This window comes from Pezoporus flaviventris, unplaced genomic scaffold, assembly GCF_033815535.1.
Source record: "Pezoporus flaviventris isolate CSIRO_AGI_PZ_B2104156 unplaced genomic scaffold, CSIRO_AGI_Pfla_v1 ptg000002l, whole genome shotgun sequence".
Classification (NCBI taxonomy): domain Eukaryota; kingdom Metazoa; phylum Chordata; class Aves; order Psittaciformes; family Psittacidae; genus Pezoporus; species Pezoporus flaviventris.
The window spans coordinates 27944738-27966161 of NW_026892550.1; the positions used below are offsets into that span (position 1 = coordinate 27944738).

Genomic DNA, 21424 nt, shown 5'->3' on the forward strand with positions numbered 1-21424 from the left:
CGTACTTGAGGGTCACATAAGTGTGTGTTAGCAGATTGTGTCATGCTTGCTGCTCAGGACACTCCTCTTCTCTGAGACTTTTAAATAGAGAAAACATTATTTTTTGTTAACATCATCTTGGGATTTCTATGCCATACCTTTGACTTAACACTTAATTTTGGAGAAGATGAGTTTGAAGCAAAAAGTTGCATAACTAGCTGTAACTTTTTTTAATAATAGGCTGTTGAGAATGATACTGTTGCAAGTGTAATTCATCTGACTGCTGCAGCTGGTTATAGAATCTTTCTTGCCAGCAAATGCCACATGGATGTACATTTGTTTCTTTTCCTTAACAGGCAAGCTAATGAAGAATATCAAGTGCTGGCTAATTCATGGCGCTATTCATCTGCTTTCTCAAACAAACTGTTTTTCACAATAGTGGATTATGATGAAGGTGCAGATGTTTTTCAGCAGGTAAATGTTGGATATTGTAAAACATTCTTAATTTTTAGAACTACATGTTGATTTGCCAACTGATACAAAATAAATTATTTTCTGTGTGTAGGTATGTACCTCTGTGTTTTGTATATAAGTTCTTCCTGATTAAAAACACCAGGCATTAGGGTTTCTGTGACATTATCAATGACAGATTGTACCGGTAGCAACTTCTAGTATTTTCCAAATGCTGTTTATAATGTTTATTTATACATTACATTATATGTATGCAAACGATTTTTCAACCCATAATTAATGTCATTTATTTGAATTAAGTGCAGTGTAATTAACGTTTAAAGATTTCCTTTATTTTATCATCATTATCATTATTTTATCATTATAATTTATTATTTATCATTATTTTATCATTGGGGAAAAACGCTTTTTAAGTAAAAGAGCTTTTTAATTGATTTTGTATAATACAATATTCTTCAACTCCAGTAATATTTGTATGATTCTGGCAGTTGTTCAAGGAAAAGAAAAGAGGCTAGTTTAGATTTTCTGCTTTGAAGAGTGAAAAATCAACTGTTGGAGAACAGTCTAAGGTCCACTCTTAAATCGAGCTGTCAAGGTGAAACGCATCACTTGAAAGTAAATAATAAATACTGACATGCATTTCCCTGATATTTATCCATTGATTGAAGCTAAACATGCAGATCAAGAGGAGTGACAAGTTTTGAAGCTCTCTGTATTTTTAATCACCTCCTGGAGAAGGAATCTTCCAGGAGAAAAAAATTATATTTATTTTTTAAATACTAAATTTAAAAAGTCTAATTACTGTTTAGTAAGTATTTTTTCTTCCACTTCAGATCCGAGAACGTGTTGTGCAAAAAATGTTTATTAACGGCTTATGGTTTTGCCTTAAAAATTTTAGTTCAAATAAGCTTTAAAATCATTTTACATTATCCTACATGGTTACAGTAATGCAAAATGTTGTTTGGTCTTCCCTTAAGCCAATCAATACATATTAGAATAGTCCAGTCCAACTTAGTCCTTGTGTACAAGAGTACAGATTCAGTTTATTTCAGGTGGTATGCATTTAAAGTAGCGTAAAACCAAGACAATTAGATAAAATAGGTAAGTTTTTGACTGTATTTGAGAAATATGGTGTTAAGGATAAGTGATACTAATGGCTATTTAAAGGTGGATTTGGTGGAAGTGTGGTTTAGGCTTGCTTTATGTTTTTGTGTACAAACAAGTCATGTAATATGAATGCCATAGCATTAAAACCCTCAAAAGTCATGATACTGATTTTTCAGCTTTTGTTCTGTTTGTAGAGAAACAACAAAGCAGTTGCAGAGCAGCGTCCCCCAAACGCTATACAATGTCAGAACATATACGAATTTTATAAAATATTTTATTCAACTATTTATCAACATTTATCATAGTCTTTCTTTCTTATTTCCAAATCAGTTCACTAAAGAAGCGGGCTATTTTTCTCTTAGATATAAAATGTTTTAGTAGCTGGTGATTTCTATTCAGTTCTGTACATGGTTAAATGTTGAGTTTTGGTAATGTGATAAAATTCATTTTGCAGTAATGAAGCAAACAAGTTTAGTCTGCCTTTGTTATTTAAAGCTCTCCATATTGCATCATTTTTAATTATTGCGCTTATTTTGTGTATGATTCTATGTTAAGTTTTTCAAGTGTTTTGCTGCACTGTTTCTAAGATGGACAGAATATGGAGGAATTTGATATACTAAAATTATATTCTCCTATACCAAAGTTGAAGTAAAATTTAAAGTGGAAAATATAAATGTATTTGTTTATCACCTTTGGTTGTTTGTTTTTTTTTTTTGATATACTGTGAATAGTCATGTAATTTCTAGGGCAAGTTATGTAGTCTAAGCTAGTTACCTGGGCCTTTCTGAATTCAAAAAAGACTAGTCATTGTTGGGTAGTCCATCTTGAAGCGAGTGGAAGGCTAGTTAATGTTGTTAACATTGTATTAGGCAAGAGAAACAATGTCACACTATCTTCCTTATAGCCAAATATACCTGAACAGATTGGATGAATGTGGGGTCTCTGTTTTACTAGTTGCAGGAAAGTTCTTCCAGAGTATAAAAACTTTAAAGATTAAGATACTCAGAAAAGTTTGGGGGTGAAATACTCTGAATAATTAAACATCCCAGTCTACTGGAAGGAATGTTCTTTTTTTTGCAGAACTGTACTTGAAGATATATAAAAAGAGAGTAATATATAGAGGAAAATATTTATTTTTCATGCTGATTAGACTTGTGCTGTCATGTATGTAAAAGGTAAAATTTTTTTGGGGTAGAGTTACAATATTTTTTTCCTGTTATTTTTCCTGTTTTTGTAGCTGAATATGAACTCTGCTCCGACTTTCATGCATTTTCCTCCAAAAGGTAAACCCAAGAGAGCTGACACGTTTGACCTGCAGAGAATCGGCTTTGCAGCTGAGCAGCTAGCTAAATGGATAGCTGACAGAACAGATGTTCATGTAAGTCTTTCAACAATTTTGAAAGTTGAAATCAAATGTATCTTTGTAATCTGTGGCAATTTATGCAGTTTTGCAGATTATATTCCATTCTTGCTTTGTTGAATTGTATGTAGTTTACTTTGGATGAAAACAGGTAGTGATACTGTGATATTTAGTTGTTAATAACTAAATCTTATATAATAACTAAATCTTATATAATGCAAACAAAACAGATAGATCCAAAGGTAGGTGCTCCTAATCCAGACACCCTGCAAATGTGTTGAAGAAATAATGTTTTGGAGTTTAGCAGTTCAATATGATGCTTAAAACTTTTTTCCAATTTGTGTATTAAAGGAAGTACTGTTTTTTTCTTACTTAAATATAAGCTTAGGGTTTAGTCTTTCTGATGCTGAAACCAGATTTCAGGTACTCCTTGTTTGTTTATATATAAGATGATCTGTATGTATGCATTTATTGCAATCTGTATTTTCATTTATCTTTTCCAGATTAGAGTGTTCAGGCCTCCTAACTATTCTGGTACAATTGCACTGGCTCTTCTGGTATCTCTTGTTGGTGGATTGTTGTATCTGCGCAGAAATAACTTGGAGTTCATCTACAACAAAACTGGCTGGGCCATGGCAGCTCTGGTATGCAGATTTTCCTTACCAGCATATTTAATATTAGCTCCTTGTCTTAGCATATGTGTCTTCATTACTTGCACAATAAGTAAATTAAAAAACATTGCATTAATACAGTGTTCAGTATGGTACTATCAGACAAAGATTCATAATGTAGATTTTGACGCTAATTCTCATTAGCTTTATCACTCACTAATATTTCTAATAAAAAGTGTTACTAATCTTCACTGCTGTTGTTCAACCTGCTCTTTTTTGTAAAATCAGTAATGATATCGTTTTCAACGATATTTAAAGATAATTCTACCACCAGTAAGCGCAAATTTGATATGTACCAATCTAATTTTTTTTTTGAGTCCTAATCTTTAGAGATCACTTGAGTAAAGCAATAATTAGCACAGCAAAATGGATGTTTTTGTCAAACATCAAATAAAGATATAATCAGGGCATTTCCTTTGTTTAACCATGCAATATATCTCTGCAGACAGCCGTTTCATTCCGATTTCATACCTCAGGGATTCAGATCAGAAGTTTAATGTTTGAATGTTTTGGGGAATAGAGTTTTTGTCTTTCAGAGGTTAAAAATCAGTCAAATCAAGAATGATTCTATTACAATCTGTATTCAATAAATAGTTGAAGACATAATTAACTTCCTAATTGAGTTAAGAAAATGAACACATCAATTCTTTCTTATTTGCAGTTCTCCTTAGCAGTAGTTGGACATTTTACATGTAACTGGAAATTACAATGCTGAAAACTTATAATCACATTCAGCTGAACCTGTGTGGACAGGGTCAATGTCCTAATGGGATCAAGCATTTAAAGAAATTATGTTGATGCCATTCAGTAGTTTTCATCCTGCTGATTATATTGACAAGCAGTAATAGCATCAAAAGGAATTAAAATGGCATTAATGCTGTTTATTGTTGTTGCTAATACTGTTTCCTGTAAAATTCTCTTTACTTTAAAAATGAATCGCACTTAGAGGATGTTTTAGGAAAAGGTCCTGCATCTGAAAGTATCTAGCAATTAATCATGGCCTTGAACTGATGCTTCCCAGTTTAATCATTACTCTTCTTTCACCTTCACAATGTTGTCAAAGGCCCATACTACAAAATGGTGTTTTAGCAAAGATCATGCAGTTACCAGAAGTCCTTTTGGTTTTATTCAGATCTACAAGTGGACATACAAGCTAATATTGTAAGTTCTTTTTGGTGAAATCAGCAGGGACACCAGATTGCAGGCTTTTGCACAGATAAGCTTATTTCTGTAAAATGACTAGAATAGGATAAGATCCATAGATATATTCATTTGAAGGTCTCGTGTAGTTACGAATCTCCTCCATGATGCTTTTTCTACCAATAAAACTTTGAGTTTTTTCGTAAAAGCTCATTAAAAGGAAAAATAGGCAAGATGGTATCTAGTAGAGGGGGTAGAGTCATGTCTAATAAAATTCATTTAGGAAGGGTATAACTAATAAAAAATTATATTCCTCATTAATATTTTTTCCTTTCTCGACTTTAAAAAATAAATAAACCCTTGAAAGCCTGGACAGCTACAGGAAGCCCATGTTTTTGATAAGAGCTTTGGCAATAAGTTTCTTATTGGCAGTTCCTTTTATTGTGGAACTGAGAAAGCACAGGAGATTTTTTTTTCTAAAAGCTGTAGGTTTGAGTTTTGATTGGTTTTCGGGAGATGTACTGTTAGGTAGCCAGCATTCATTAATCATTTGAAAAATAACATTTTAAATTTCAACTGAATCTCTTTCATATATATCCTGGAATTCTGAAAACTGTATTGTAGCAAACAGACAAGTCTCCTGTTTACTTTTCCTTGTCTTTCAAATCTTTGTTTTGAAGAGCATTTATATGCTCCCAAATGTTGGATACTTCTTATTTGAATGAAAAATTCACAGTACCTATCTCCCCAATTGAATGATCTGCACCTAAAATTAGAAAAAAAATCTCAGCATAAAGTGCCTCTGTGTTTTTGTGTGGGTTTTTTTGTTGTTTTTTTTTTTCTTTTTTGACTAGCAGGAGAAGAGAGAATCCCCAAAATGTTGGCTGAATTTGATATCTCCATTGATACAAAAAAGTAGTGTCTCGTAAGAGATATTTCCAATGCTGTTTTATGAGAATATTTAGGAACGCAATTTTTAGTGATGCATGTAGTGGTTTTGGTAAACTTTCAGAAGCCAGACCAGAGCTTTCATCTCTGGTTGACACCAATCACAAAACTGTTGAACTGGTTTTGTCCTCAACATTAGATTGCACAACAGCAATGCTATTAGTGATTTCATCCCCTTGTAGAAGCACTGCAGACTCTGGTAGTATCTTGTGTGCCTTAGGCATTTTTACTTGCAACATTACCCAGAAGACTCTTAGAATGGCAAACCAGATGACTGAGTCACAGTACATAATACCCCATAAGATGTCTTTTTGAGATCACATCCAAAATTTGTCCCCTAAATTATTTTAGACTTTAATTCAAATCATACTCTTCGTCTATGGACAATTTTCTCTGTCCCATGGTCGCACAAAGATGAGGAAGGACTTCAGTTCTTAGATATTTGCAGAGTCCTGCCCACTTATAAAAAGAAGCAGTTTAGATTCTTGTCAAGACTCTTCATGTCTTAAGCAGAGAGGATAAAAGGTCAGATGACATAAACTGGATGTATTTCTAACATTTTAGAAGGAATTGCTGTATTTTATACAACTCAGTACTGTGCTGAGAGCTTGTTCAGCTGTCTAGAATGTGGGCTACAAGGGTGAATAGGGGCTATGAGGGCTTCTTTCAAAGCATTTTCTTCACTAGGCTGCCACTGTGGTTTTCTGCGTGTAATTTTTGGTTTTATGTGTGTATTTCAGATTTGCCTGTATACCAGTGGAATCTGGGAAAGCAAAGTCTGCTCAGGTTAGAAGAGGCAGCTGCCTAGGAGTTGACTCTGCTGGGCAAAATATATTAAGTTGCTTGAATTAGGAGACAAAGCATGTGCTTATGATTGTCATAACAATTAATGGCTATGAGAAATGTGTTCTGTGCTGATATACTCCACAGTAGTACACAATACAGTACATTTGTCATCAGTTACTGCTCCAAAAGAGCTTGCTCCAAAAGGGTATCATGGTTGGGAGTGGCTTCTTTACCCCCTTGTAGGAATGAGGCTAAAAAAGTAATGTGTTTTCTACAAAGATACGGCTAGAAAAAGTTAGGCTTCTCCATATGAGTAGATAGGCATCTCAAAAGAACAGCAATAAATGCAAGTTATTAATTTCCTTTTCTTCCCATAGTTAGAGATCTGTATCTTTTTAAAGATACAGAAACCCATTCTCTTTTCTTCTAGGTTGTACTTCCTGTCCTTGACTTATATATCTTATATTGGACATTCTAAGAAGTGAGGGATTGTTATTTAGAAATTGAGTACAGATCCTGTAATTCTGTAGCCTTCTTTGAGTACAGAAGCAAAGTTAAACTGGAAAGAAAGGATTACATTTCTTTAAAACAATAGTTGTGAAAGGGTTAAAACTTACATATACAGAATAGTATAGAATAAGTGCAGAACTGGATGCCTGTGTCTGCCTGTTTTTTTTTAACTATGCTTAAAATTAACTACTGATTAATGAGTCTAGAATGTAATTTTTCTTACGTTAACAGATATTTATCTGTTATAAAGTATATGACTATGTATAAACTGGGGTGGAGTGTTTTTTAAATCTTTCCATATGGAAGAAGATTTGGCCCTAGAGAATGTAAATTAAGTACAGTAATGGGTAGAGTAATTTTTCATAGAAAACTCACTTTCAGAGCGCCACAGTTTGTGTTCTCTGTCCTCTTTCAGTGCTTTACATTTCAGCTAATTTTTAGCCTTTTAAAACATCTCTTCCACCTCAGTTTTTACCCACATTTTCAGTTTCTCTACTTTTGTACTTTCACATAAGCTATCTCCTGTGTGACCAAAATTGCAGTATAAATTTCTAAAACAGTCTGCAAGGCATAGAAATAGCTGTTACCCTTTTCCCAGTAACTGAAGCATGCACTCTCTTCATTTCTTTGCATATTATTAATTAAAACATAATCCATTTTCTAGTAATCACTACCATGATGCTTTCATCTCCCATGTTAATTACTATACTGATATATTAGAAATCCTCCTAAGGGCAAAATGAAACACACCTTCAGTATTTCAAGTCAAGAATCTGTTCCTAGTGTAATTGAAAACTTAACAGTACAACAAAGAGTTATTATTTAACTCGACATGAAGATGTATTTTTTTCATTATTTTCTTTTTCTTTCTATTACAAGGGCAAAAAGTCTCAATTATAACACCACAGTTAAAATTGTTATGTACACATTTCCTAGTATCTTTCCCTTTGTCTCATGTCATGGTTACTCCTCCAGTGTTTATCTTTAGATTTCTGAGAGCATTCATTGGCTTCACTTTGGGGTGAGTGGGTGCTGTGCTGTGTTGTTAAGATTCAGTCCTAACGCCTTGCAAAGTTTGTTCAAATGATATTGCTAGAGGTGGCAATGCTGCATTTATGGGGATAAAACCTGCAATAGTTTACGTTTATTTCATTAATATGTTTCTAAACATTTTTTAAAGAAAACCCTTTAAAGAGTTTTTAATAAACCCTGCTTTAGTTAACCATCAAGGTATTAATCTTTACATTTGCGATCCATCTGCTCAAATCACTATGACTATATTATGCTGGTGGGAGTATTTTACAGTAAAAATTAGCATATATGTAAAAACTGTACTTTTTGTAAGGATTATCTGTACTGGTAAGCCAAAAACCATATTTATATGCTCCAAGTTTCCCATTTTTGTTTTTCTCATTTGGTACTCAAAATATACTGTATTTTCTTCCTTAACGTATTTATAATGACACTTGCTATGACTGTGATGACATGTAGATTCTGCAGTTATGACAATATTATATATATAATTCTACAAGAATTGTCTGTTTTTACAGTTGTCATGCATCCCTAACCTAACTTCACACTTCTTTCCACAGGGAATTTCACTTTTTTACCAAATCAACCAGTATTATTTTTCATAGCTAAAATGAATCATAGTCGTATAGGACACACAATGAGAATTTCATAAAATGGGGCAGACACTTTTTTCTACAACTGGATTTCTTTTTTCTTATGCTTTTATATATCATTTCGTACACCTGAAAGCAAACAGGCGAGCTAAACATTTCTGTTGGATCAGAGGGAGAATTCATTTTATGAAAGGTTGTATAAATCTTGAACACTAGTTTGCAGAATATTTGCAATGAATGTCTTTTACTGCTGTGAATGTTTTTTGCCATATAGATGTGGTAATGTGGCATTTCCAAGTGCATGTAATGGCAGGATTCTTTCAAGTGAGATTTTGAAAACCTCTGTCTTGAGCTAACTCATTTTCTAACAGAAGACATTAAGAATTTTATGAGAGCAGCACATCTGTAAAACCCTATCCTAAAAATCAAATAGCGTTTGATACTGTATCTGGTTACATAAATAATTATGTATATAAAAGAAGGTAGTGAGGTGGTTCAAGACCTGGTTGAAAGGAAGAAGGCAGAGAGTTGTGGTTAATGGGGCAGAATCTAGCTGGAGGTCTGTGACTAGTGGAGTCCCTCAGGGGTCGGTGCTGGGACCAGTGCTGTTTAGTATTTTCATCAACGACCTGGATGAGGGAACTGAATGTACCCTCAGCAAGTTTGCTGATGATACTAAACTGGGAGGAGTGGCTGACACACCAGAGGGCTGTGTTGCCATTCAGCTGGAGAGTTGGGCGTGGAGAAACTTGATGAAATTCAACAAAGGCAAGTGTCGAGTCTTGCATCTGGGGAAGAACAACCCCATGTACCAGTACAGGCTGGGGGCTGACCTGCTGGACAGTAGTGAAGGGGAAAGGGACCTGGGGGTCCTGGTGGATAGGAGGATGACCATGAGCCAGCAATGTGCCCTTGTGGCCAGGAAGGCCAATGGCATCCTAGGGTGCATTAGAAAGGGTGTGGTTAGTAGGTCAAGAGAGGTTCTTCTCCCCCTCTATTCTGCCTTGGTGAGGCCACATCTGGAATATTGTGTCCAGTTCTGGGCCCCACAGTTCAAGGAGGACAGGGAATTGCTTGAAAGTGTCCAGCGCAGAGCTACAAAGATGATTAAGGGAATGGAACATCTCTCTTATGAGGAGAGGCTGAGGGAGCTGGGACTCTTTAGCTTGGAGGAGACTGAGGGGTGACCTCATCAATGTTTACAAATATGTAAAGGGTGAGTGTCAGGATGATGGAGGTAGGTTTTTTTCAGTGATGTCCAGTGATAGGACAAGGGGCAATGGGTGTAAACTGGAGCATAGGAGGTTCCATGTGAACATCAGGAGAAATTTCTTTACTGTGAGAGTGACAGATCACTGGAACAGGTTGCCCAGGGGGGTTGTGGAGTCTCCTACATTGGAGATATTCAAGGCCCTCCTGGACAACTTCCTGTGTGATGTATTCTAGGTTACCCTGCTCTTGCAGGGTAGATGATCTTTTGAGGTCCCTTCCAACTCCTGGGATTCTGTGATCACTGACAGAATGGTGTTCTATTCATTTTTTCTGAGTAAATACATGATCATGTTTTTTCTGTTTTTTCTAGTGTGTTGTATTTGCTATGACATCTGGTCAGATGTGGAATCATATCCGTGGACCCCCATATGCACATAAAAATCCTCAGAATGGACAAGTGGTGAGTTGATTCTTTCCTTTTGAGGGGAAATATGATATTGATAGTAATTTGCTACACTGAGTCTACAGTTGCAAATAATTGCAGTTTCATGGCACTGTATTACAGTCTGTTGGAGTCTTTAAGTCTCCAGCTGCAAGCAGAGTCTGTTTTGCAATTTCAGATGTTTAGAAAGTGCCACCATCTTTGATTTGAGAAAATAAATGAGTGGCCATGTTTTCCAAATTTCTGTCGGGTTCTCAGCTGTAGTGCATGTGTTATAAAAGGTTTGATACCACACAATTTCCACTGCCCAGAGATAAATGGTATTGTATCCTTTTGTAGAAATATGCTCCCTCAGAAAGTGAAAAGCGAGTTGTTTGGGTTTTGGATTTTCTTCTTTTCAGGCTTCATTTACACAAACCTTTGAGGTTTGTTACCTTCCTCTTTCTTGAGCATTTTAGTTAGAAAAGGAGATGGCAAATATTTTCACATGCTTTGTACCATTTTCCATCACACCTGGAATTTTTCCACTGATTTTTAAGGAATGCTTTTTACTGTATCTCTTTATTCCTTCGACTTATATTCTTAACCAGCTTTAATAAGAAGTTACTAATAGTTGGCTACTGCCAAAATTAGTTGTACCTCACTACTGCTGACTTTGAAGGAATTCTCTTGCTTGCTCCTTCCTGATCACAGATTAGTAAATTAGAGTTCAGAAGAAGAAACTCACTGTCTACCAGGAAGGTGAAGAGGATCTTGGCTAGTTTCTGCCACTATTTGTTATTTACAGCTTTTCAGGCAAGTTGTTGGGGTGTTGCAGTGAACTTAATAGTCAGGAAGCTTTTTTTGTAACTAGTGTCCTGTCATGCTATTTTCAGCTTTGGCTATCACTAGTTAAAGGAGACTGTTGTATGTCTTAAAGAGACAATGTATTTAAACCTCCCTTTGTGGCATATCTGAATTGAAGTAGGAAAAAATTATGTTCTGAATTTGATTACTGATCTACTTTTAACAGGAATGTAGCAGTTTATTGATGTCATAAAACGACATGATTCCATCTGTCAACTTTGTTATGCAGAAGTGGAATTGATAATGTAATAAACAATCTGTATAAAACACTGTTTATAAAAATTTAGAGTTTTTCATTAGTGCCTTAGTATTTATGATACTTTCCTATCAAGTGGCAGAAAGGAGAAATACTGCAAAGAAAAAGCACCATTTGTGACCAATTAGTTTTTGCCATATCCAGTTTTGTACACATTGCTCTTTTCTTAAATAGCTGTTTCTGAGGTGTACCTTACATTAAGTAATCAAAAAAAAAAAATCTTCAGTTGTTCCTCAATTTGTGCCATCTTGTCTCAGTTTTCAGAGTGTGAACTCATATCCTATCTGAGTGTCTGTAAGGCTGCTAGTTTAGGAGTGTTAGCATACAAAACTAAGTAATGAAAATAATAATAGAGATGGCTTTAAGTTCTGGATACTAATCAGCTGTATTAGTCAGCATGCATGCCTTCTTTTCTGATTTTGCTTCAATATATGACTTCAGGTAAGTTATTTTGTGCTTCTGTTTCACTTGTCTCTCCTTGTTCACAATGTGTCAGTACTTTTGCCTCCTTGGAGCTTTTGTCTGTGACAGTAAGTGAAACCAGTAGCAAGGTCACCAAGTTGTTGATTTAAGGTATCACTGACCAGATTTAAGGTATCACTGACCAGTATAGTTATAACTTAAAGCTCTTATTTTACCAGTATTAGAAGCTTAATAAGCATTCTGTAACACTTTTACCTCTTTTAAATTGTGGGTTTTTTTCAAGTAACACTATTGAACATTTTGCTGTTTCATTTTTCTAGCACTTGTGTATATTCCTGTGAATTTGAAGTCATAGAAGTGCTTATCTAACACTTCTGTGTGATTTATTCAGCCATGATAATTCAGTGTAACATAGTTCTGCATTAAGTTAGCAACTGCTGTCTTTACATCTGGATGAAATTTAACTCATCACTTTCTTTCCAACGTCTAGGATTTATTAGCAATTCAAAATTTGTATGCCTATTTTGCACAAGGATTACTTGTACGTAATGCTCTGAAACCTTGTTAACAGCCTTATCATGTAAAATTCTGTTTTTAAGAGGAGGTATAGAATAGCTCACCAAGCGTAATTGTTTTATTGTTAGCTAATTCTTAGCTTTTTTATTTCATAGGAGTTGATGTTTCAGTTTTGTACTAGCTGTAGAGCCTGATAATGCCACCAGAATTTGATAATATTCTGTCTCTATAAACTGTTTCTTGCCTCAGACATCTCCTAATATTTGCTTTGTTCTTGTCATAATTTTAGATGATACCTCATTTATTTTCCTTAAATTCCTGTTTTTTCAAAACATGAAAAGACATTGGTGTGCTTTTCTTAACACTACTTACTAGCACCAGTGTCTTGTACAGTAACATTACCAGTTCTTAATTTTTTTGTCTTGTGCACCAGCACAAAAATGATTCAGTTGCCTAAACTACTTTAATTCTGTGATTGTATTCTTTGAATTAAGCTTTTAAACCATATTTTTGTACTTGTGTGTGAAGTGCTCACTTACTGAGGTTATTGCAGTTACTTACTTTTATATTCCCCATTGCCATCAGCTCATTTCAGTTTCTGGGTCCACATGGAAGCACTATCAACTTTTACATAGACAGCTGAATCATGCAGTGTCATTCTTTGATATTTCAGTTCTGGTTTAGGTTGATGAATCTGGTGCTATTTTGGCACATGCTTTCTCTCACATTTCTGGAGTTTTTCATCATTTGCCTCATACCTTTGTTAGGATTAGGCCCTTACTGACTCTGTGACTCTAAAATCTGTACCTTTTTACTGGAACTGAGAGTGAAAACTTGACCATCCCTTTGGTGTCTGTATAAAAACAGTTTTGGGAGAGTTCTGATTTTTATTCAGAGCTTGGTCTGTGGTGAGCTGGAGAACGCAATTACGTATTTTTGAGCCTCCTGCAGAGGTAGTTCTGCTGTTTAATTGACCTAATAGCACAGAATTCTCATTAGATTTTCATCAGCTTTTAGTGAAATAGCAGTGTATAGGAAAGCTTTGATGTATATGTATCCCAGGATTAGCAGCCATTTTTTTTTCCTTTGGATACAAATCCTACAATTTTTATTACACAGTATGCTCAAGACTGTATATTTTAAATGGGTTGAAATTTTGCTATAAATGAGAATAGGGCAAAGGACAGGCTTGATTTTGCTGAGGTGAGCAGCTCGAGAGAGGACGCCTTCAACACCGGAGCTGGGGGGAGATCAGCGTCCAGGAGCTGAGCTCAACTCAGAGCGACGAGAGCCACCGAGGGAGCCTCAAGTCCTCGACAGGACCTGCCCGGGAGCCGGCAGCTCAGCTGACGAGAGCGAGCAGCTGACTCACAGGGGGCGGAGCCAGCCCTGACTGGGTAAAAACCTGCCCCAGGGAGCACGAGGGACCAAGAGCGCGGCGAGGCAGTTTGAGCTGGCAGGCGAGCGGGATGGTGAGCGCAGTGGTGAGCGCAGTGGTGAGCACAGTGGTGAGCACTCGTCATATGATCAGGGCCCGGTCTGGGAGCTCTGCTCTGGCTGCCCCGGCGGTGGCAGCGTAGGCACCCAGACAGAGCCGATGAGAGGGGAGGCTGCAGTGCAGAGCTCGGGGTGTAGAGAGTGCCTGCCCTGGTCTGGTGAGGGGAGGGTGCGCAATGGGCAGGGCTGCACTCGGTGCTCCCTGGTGGAGGTCCTCCTGCAGCAGGGGCTGAGCTGCGGGATGCTGTTAATAGGCTGTGAGATGTCAGGGAAGCTGAGAGGAAGCAGGAATGCTTGCTGCCGGCCCAAACTGTGCAGGGGCCTCGAGCTTCACCTCTACCTCATGAAGGAAAGAAGGAGGCCGTTAACCTGGGAAGCTGGGAATTAGTGACCAAAAAAAAAAAAAAACAAAAAAAGGAGGAAAAGAGGAAAAGGACAATTAGAAGCAAGTGGCTTCCTCTTAAATCTGTTGTCCCCACGCAGAACCGCTTTGCTGTCATGCAGGAGGCTAATGAGGAAACACACTGACACCAGAAACAGCCGGCTGATGCACTGGTAAAGAAGATCTCTACTGGTGCTGCCAGGAAAAAGCGGGGGGTCGTAGTAGTAGGGGACTCTACACTGAAAGGGACAGAAGCACTGTCAGCTTTGACCCCGTCTCAAGGGTGGTGTGTTGCCTACCGGGGGCACGGATCAGGGATGTGGCAGAGAGGCTGCCTGCTCTAGTAAGTCCCACGGGCTGTTACCCGCTTCTAGTGATACATGTGGGTGCTAGGGATATAGATAGTAGTAGCCTGGGGAACATAAAGAAGGACTACAGAGCGCTGGGGGAGGTGGTTAGGGGCTCTGGAACTCAGGTGGTCTTTTCATCAATTCTCCGGGGTACAGGGGAGGACCTAAAAATAAGCTAGGAGGATTGGCCAGGTTAATAAAGGATTAAAAGGGTGGTGTCGTAGGGGTTTGGGTGTCTTGAACACAGGACCCAAGTTTGTAGGCCAGGTCTAGTGGGGGCTGGTGGAGCTGCTCTGATAAGGAAGGGAAGGAGCAGTTTTGGTAGGAGTCTTGCCAGACTGGTCAAGGAGGCTTTAAACTAGCTGTGTTGGGGGAGGGGGGCATCATTCCATCCCAACACACCCAGTCAGTTGCCAGCACCTATAATAAATGCTCGGAGCAATGTAGATATATCCCAGCCACTCCAGCCAATAAGCCAGCTTCAGTTGGAGCTCGGCTCAGATGCCTCTGTATGAACGCCCGTAGCATGGGGAACAAACGAGGAATTAGAGATGTGTGCATGTCTACGGGGGTATGATATAATAGGCATTGCAGAAACATGGTGGGATGGCTCCTATGACTGGACTGTTGGTATGGAAGGTTACTGGCTTTTTAGAAAAGTCAGGCCTGGCAGGTGGGGAGGGGGAGTTGCCCTTCATGTTAGGGATAGGCTGGAGAGTATGGAACTCTGTCTGGGGACAGCTGAGCAGTCCACAGAGAGTTTGTGGGTCAGGGTTAAAGGGAGAACAGCTATGGGAGACATATTGTGGGGATCTGTTACAGAACACCTGATCAAGGAGAATCTGCAGATGAAGCACTCTATAGACAGATAGGAACATCCTCACGCTCACAGTCCCTTGTTCTCATGGGAGACTTCAACCACCCTGACATCTGTTGGAAGAATGGAACGGCCTGGCACAAACAATCCAGAAGGTTCCTCGATTGTGTGGAAGACAACTTCCTTCTGCAAGTAATAGAGGAGCCAACAAGGAGAGGTGCCATGCTTGACCTCGTGCTCACCAACAGGGAAGGGCTCGTTGGAAATGTGATGCTCCAGGGCAGACTTGGATGCAGCGATCATGAGATGTTCGAATTTGAGATCCTCAGGACAGTGAGAAGAGCGTGCAGCAAGCTCATTGCCCTGGACTTCAAAAGAGCAGACTTTGGCCTCTTCAGGAACCTGCTTAGTTAAGGTTCCATGGGATATAGCCCTAAAGGGCAAGGGGGCCCAAGACTTTTGGTTGGTATTCAAGGATCACCTGCTACAAGCTCAGGAGTGTTGCATCCCAGCTAGAAGGAAGTGCAGCAGGAGGGCCAGGAGACCTCCTTGGATGGATAAGGAGCTACTGAGGAAAATTTAAATGAAAAAAGAGGCTTATAAAATGTGGAAGCAAGGACAGGCAGCCTGGGAAGATGTCCTGGGTTCAGCAGTAGCAGTCATGTTTCTCCTTCGTGGTAGCTGGTGCATTGCAGTGTTTTGACTTCCAGCCTGGGAACAGTGCTGGTGATACCAATGTTTTCGGTTGTTGCTAAGTGATGTTTACCCTGATCAAGGACTTTGTGAGGCTCATGCTCTGCCAGGGAGGAGGGGAAGCCGTGAGGGAGCAGAGACAGGGCGCCTGACCCAGGCTAGCCAAAGAGGTATTCCATACTACAGCATGTCATGCCCGGGGTGGGGGTGACTGGGAGTTACCTGGAAGGACACCGGCTTCTGGGTCAGACTTGTTTCTTAGCCGGTGGTATTGTATTCTCTTCCCTTGTTATTTTCTCTTATCATTGTTGTCATTGGTGGTAGCGGTGGTGATTTGTGTTTTACATTGGTTTCTGGACTGTTCTTGTCTCAACCCGTAGGAGTTGCACTCTTTCGATCCTCCTCCCCGTTCCTCCAGGAGCAGGGAAGGGGAGAGCCCCAGGGCTCATAGCAGCCTTCCAGTATTTGAAGGGGGCCTATAGGGATGCTGGGGAGAGACTCTTCATTAGGGAATGTAGTGACAGGACAAGGGGTAACAGGTTCAAACTTTAACAGTGGAATTTTAGATTGGATGTAAGGAATAAATTCTTTACTGTTAGTGTGGTGTGGCACTGGAATAGGTTGCCAAGGGAGGTTGTGAATGCTCCGTCCCTGGCAGTGTTCAAGACCAGGTTGGACGTAGCCTTGGGTGATATGGTTTAGTGTGAGGTGTCCCTGCCCATGGCAGGGGTGTTGGAACTAGATGATCTTAAGGTCCTTTCCAACCCTAACCATTCTATGATTCTATGATTCTAAAATACTGACTTAAGATGGTTTCCCAAGCTCATAATTTTCTTTCGTTCTCTGAGAAGAAATTATTAGATGTTGGAAAAGTTTTTGTGTGAAGAGAAAAATACGGTATTTTTGTTGCATAATAGATGGTTTTTCTATATAAGATGATGCTTATTATCCACATGAAATGGGTAATGGTGTTATTTGCCATCATATTGAGGTTTTTTTTTCACATCTTATGTTTTAAAAACTTTTTAAAATTGCCTAAGCCTAAGACAAATTACATCCTTTTGAAGCAATTTATATCTGTGTTGCGAATCTTTCAAATAGAACACCTTGTAATATCAGATTAAGTAAGTCATTCAGTTGTGAAGTTTATTCAGCTTTTTTTTTTTTTTTCTGTACTTTCACATTTCTGTAACCACTGATCTTTATTTGGGAGCAGTCTCTAAAATACCACAGATGGTCCTGCAGGTAGGGGTATGTGGTAGTCTATGATTCTGAAGTTAAATGAAAAACATATTTCACTGCTAGCATCACTTTTGCATTTGTCAATGTAAAATTAAGGTACTGTGGGAAAAAATCATGCTTAGAATATTGAGGTTCTTAATTCACATTAGTCCTCTAATGCTAAGCAGGACTAAGTGACATTTCTTCAAGATAATTCTCTGTGTTTTCTGACATGACTTTTTCATATTATTCTAATTAAAATAAATTGAACTGTTTCTTGGAGCAGTTTTTAAAGAGTGACTCTCCCTTTCCAGCTCAGTAAGTCACAGTAAATATATTGTCCTATTGGCTTTAATCTATCTGGGATCACATTTGAAGTACATTTCACCAAGATTGTATTTGTAATGCCTGATGCTTCTGAAAGTAGACACATTTCTCAGTAGCAGTTTCAGTACACGCAAAAGTCACTTTACTGTGTGATTTATTATTATATAAAAAAAGTTCATACAGGTTCTTGTATCAGTATCTAACATAAGTTATCCAGATTGGTGTCACTTTTACTGCAGCAATATTTTGGTGCATCTCTTGACAATAATCACAACCATAGTGCTATTGAGAATACTTCTTAGTATTTTATTGGAATAGCCTTTTTTATGTTAATATGCTTGATGGAAATAAGTAGGTTATTTATGTTATAACCATATTTAATGAAATGGCTTTCATGTGGTTATCAAAGCAGTGAGTCTATTTGGAATCTGCAATTAGTAAAGGGTTTCTCAAGGCTTTAAATTAAACTTACATCTTGAGTTACTAAAAAATCTGAACAATTGGCAATGTCAGATGTAGAACTAGTATAAAACAATCTTAATTCTAATAATAGATCAGTACATTAACAAATGGGGGGCATCTTATCTAAACTACTATTGGGAAAACTATTCATGTCTAAGATACCTGTCCTAATTTTTGATATTGTAGGAGTGATTATAACTTGTATTTCAGTAACTCTGTATAACATGTTTCTACCTTGGTACTGGAAAAGAAGAACCTTACACAATATTTTGTATCCTTTTTTGTTGTCGGAAGAAACAGGTAGGTAAGTGGTCATGACAAGAAAAGTTGCTTAGATGAGGCATTAGAGCCTCTAAATTCTTAAACTGGTCAGTTCTTGAAGCATACATGCCTTAAAAGTTCAGATAGCACCTTGGTATTGCAAGCACTGCAGCTTTGGCTGAGTAAAGATGGAAGAGCTCCTGTCAACTAAAATTTGATTTTAGACAAATAATTAGGCAGAAAGTAGTCTACCATGATAAAATCTAATAAAATAATGCTGTATTTTAGTTGCTGTTTGTGACAACAGAAGTCCAATTTTAATTCACTTGTACCATTTTCAAATAACAAACACTTCCCCACCACCACCTTTTGCTAATTGTAGATGGTCTCCTAGAAGCAATTTGGTCTCATTTGAATGAAGAACTGTTTTGTACTCAATAGTTCTTTTTGTGTCAGAAGCTGGAGAGACCTCAAATATGTGAAATTATGAAGCATCTTAGGATAGAATGATAGTGCCACACAGAAAAATGTTTTCTTAAAACAGAGAAACAGTATGATAACAAGGGAAAAATCTGTTCATTATTCAATCTGTTATTGAATCTGTTATTATTCAAACAAGAGACATTGTCTTAAATCCTGCTTGAGTGCCAGGTAGGAATCTAGTTTTAATGAGTTCCTGGTCTTTACTGGTTGTGTAGATGTTAAAAAGCAAGAGCCTTCTCTAATAAAATAAATTTGATGGAAAGGTACCTCTGATGGTCTCTAGTCCAGCTGCTTGTTCAAAGCTGGTCAGGTTGCTCAGGACTTTGTCTAAGCAAATTTTGCAAATCTTCATGGTTAGGGATTCCCCAACCTGTTCCAGTGTTTCACCATCCACATTATTCTTTTAATTGTACAATCAAGGTAAATTTTATCCTTCTCTTCAGTAAAAGCTGATTTATCTGCATTCTTGATTAGAATAAACACTGACTTTAATAAAATTAGACTTAGCCAAGCAGTACACCTTTTCAGAGATCCTGACAGCATATGTTTGCTTAAGTGGCACTAGTACTATTATGATATCACTGCTGTATCCACACTAGAAATGAGAAAACATTAAACCTGGAGCAGTCATAGAGATTTTTCTCTATATAGATTCTGTTCTCTGAACAGAGCTGTGCAGGCATTCTTCCTATAGCTATTAAACAGCTTAACCATATCTGTTTTCTTCTATAATCTTGAAAGTTTTTACAGGAGAAGAAAGATTTTATGTATTTTCCGTATTGCTCAACACTTTAGACGGATTATGTTGTGAATCTTTCCTATTCCCTGCAGAAAGATAATTTGTAGTACAAGGGTTGCTTTTGCTGAAGTAAAATTTCAGCAGCTGGGAATTGTTTTATGAATTACTAAGCAAGCATCAAAATATTTTCTATCATGCAGACCCTTATAGAGACCTGGTGCAATTTTCCTTTGGAGAGCTTTTCCTTTTACATATAGTTTTGCTAGTAAGCTCTACTGCTGTCATTTCAGTTTAACAGATCAGATTTCTCTTTTGCCTGTGAATAATGTCAAGAAAAAGAATATGCATTTGAGTGACATTATGTAAATGAAGCAGCATACTTCAGACAGTCCGTCATGAACTGATTTACTCATTATCTCTGGTTCAGACAGAGACCTCTACTGAGGTTGATCTGGTCCTTAAATGATTTAAGGACATCTTGTATCAAGGTAATATGATGCACAGAAGTGCGTTAAGGACTAGATTTAATGTACATCACATTTTCTTAGTATTCAGTACTTACAGAATGAAATTTTTATATTTGTTGGACTGTAGTTCTTTTCTACAAGTTTGTACTGAAAAAAAAGAAGACATTTTGCACTGTCCCCTTTAAAAGGTACTATTTATATGAAAGCTGTTTAAGGCTGGAATGCTTTAGGCACAATAAAAAGTTATAAAGACCTCTTTACTGACGGTCTTGCAAACCTAAGTTTTGAGCAATAAAGAAAATGATGAAATAACCTCCTTCCTGTTCAGAGGTCCTGAGGTCACTTAGCGAAGTAGAGTGCCTCACATGAAGAGAAAATAGCATTATCATTTAGAATAGGAAAGTTGTCTGCATTTACCAGCACTTCATTCTTCTAATATGGGTCAATGGAATGAAAGAAGAAATTGGTCTAAGACTATTTTGTTTTTTTTTTTAATAATCACTGTTCTAAAAAACATTCCAAACAAAGAAATGTGCCTGTGCCTTTTGCACATCCTTAATTCTGTAGTTCATATTAATCATCTTGAGTAATCCATGTCAGGTAAAAGGCGGCATTATTCCATAGTCTTTTCTGTGTCTAAATACCAGAGTCCTAGAACTAAACTTGAAATTATTTTTTCAATTATTATTATTTGCCTGTAGACAGAGAACACTTCAATGAATGGTGTAATGAATGAATAAACACCATCTGATCTTGTCAGATGCTGTCATTTAAGATAATACTAATGCTGGAAATAGGGCCAAAAAGACACAGATTGTTTTCAGAACACAAGTAGGTATACTGCCATTAAAATGTTTTGTATGTAAAAACAAAACTTTAAAATGGAGCTCTGGAAAAGTGCTGAAATATTTGGGCATAGTAGTGCTCTCAGAACTGGAGAGAATTTTGTCAGTGTCAGCTTCTTCACCTTCTGAATGTGCATTTAACTAGAAATATGCTACAGTAAGTAGAAATAATTCAAGCATTAGATCAGCTGCACAATTTAAGGATGGATTTTAAGAATCGATTTGTGAACCAAATTGAATTAAATTCATGCTGTTAGTCATTTACTATCCCAGCAATTGATCACTTGCATTATTATTAATTATCTCTGGAAAATCCATGACAATAAGGACATGATGTGAATCATCATGCTTGTAGTAAGCGTGGTTAAAGCCCTTCCCAAATCTTCTCTCTCAAAGCCAAGCCATCAATATACCACTTTAGGCAGTCTTTACAGAGGGACCAAAGTGTGTTTGTACTGTGGTCTTTCCACTGTATTCCTCTCATCCCTTAAAAACATTACATTAAATTCAGGCAGATGTTTTGCAAACCTTGAGTAATTGGAAAAATAAAAAGAGTACAGATTAAATTTGCATTTTTTCTTTTTTTTC

The 21424-nt window shown here is 37.4% G+C and overlaps 1 protein-coding gene across 2 annotated transcripts in view; it reads left to right on the forward strand.

Moving 5' to 3' along the window:
- TUSC3 (tumor suppressor candidate 3) overlaps positions 1-21424 on the forward strand; it is a 120102-nt gene that overhangs the window by 52403 nt on the left and 46275 nt on the right. For both annotated transcript variants that reach the window (XM_061473181.1, XM_061473173.1), the window contains exons 3-6: positions 336-453; positions 2795-2935; positions 3421-3561; positions 10180-10269. In XM_061473181.1, the coding sequence (XP_061329165.1) occupies positions 336-453; positions 2795-2935; positions 3421-3561; positions 10180-10269 (490 nt within the window). The remainder of the gene's footprint in view (positions 1-335; positions 454-2794; positions 2936-3420; positions 3562-10179; positions 10270-21424) is intronic.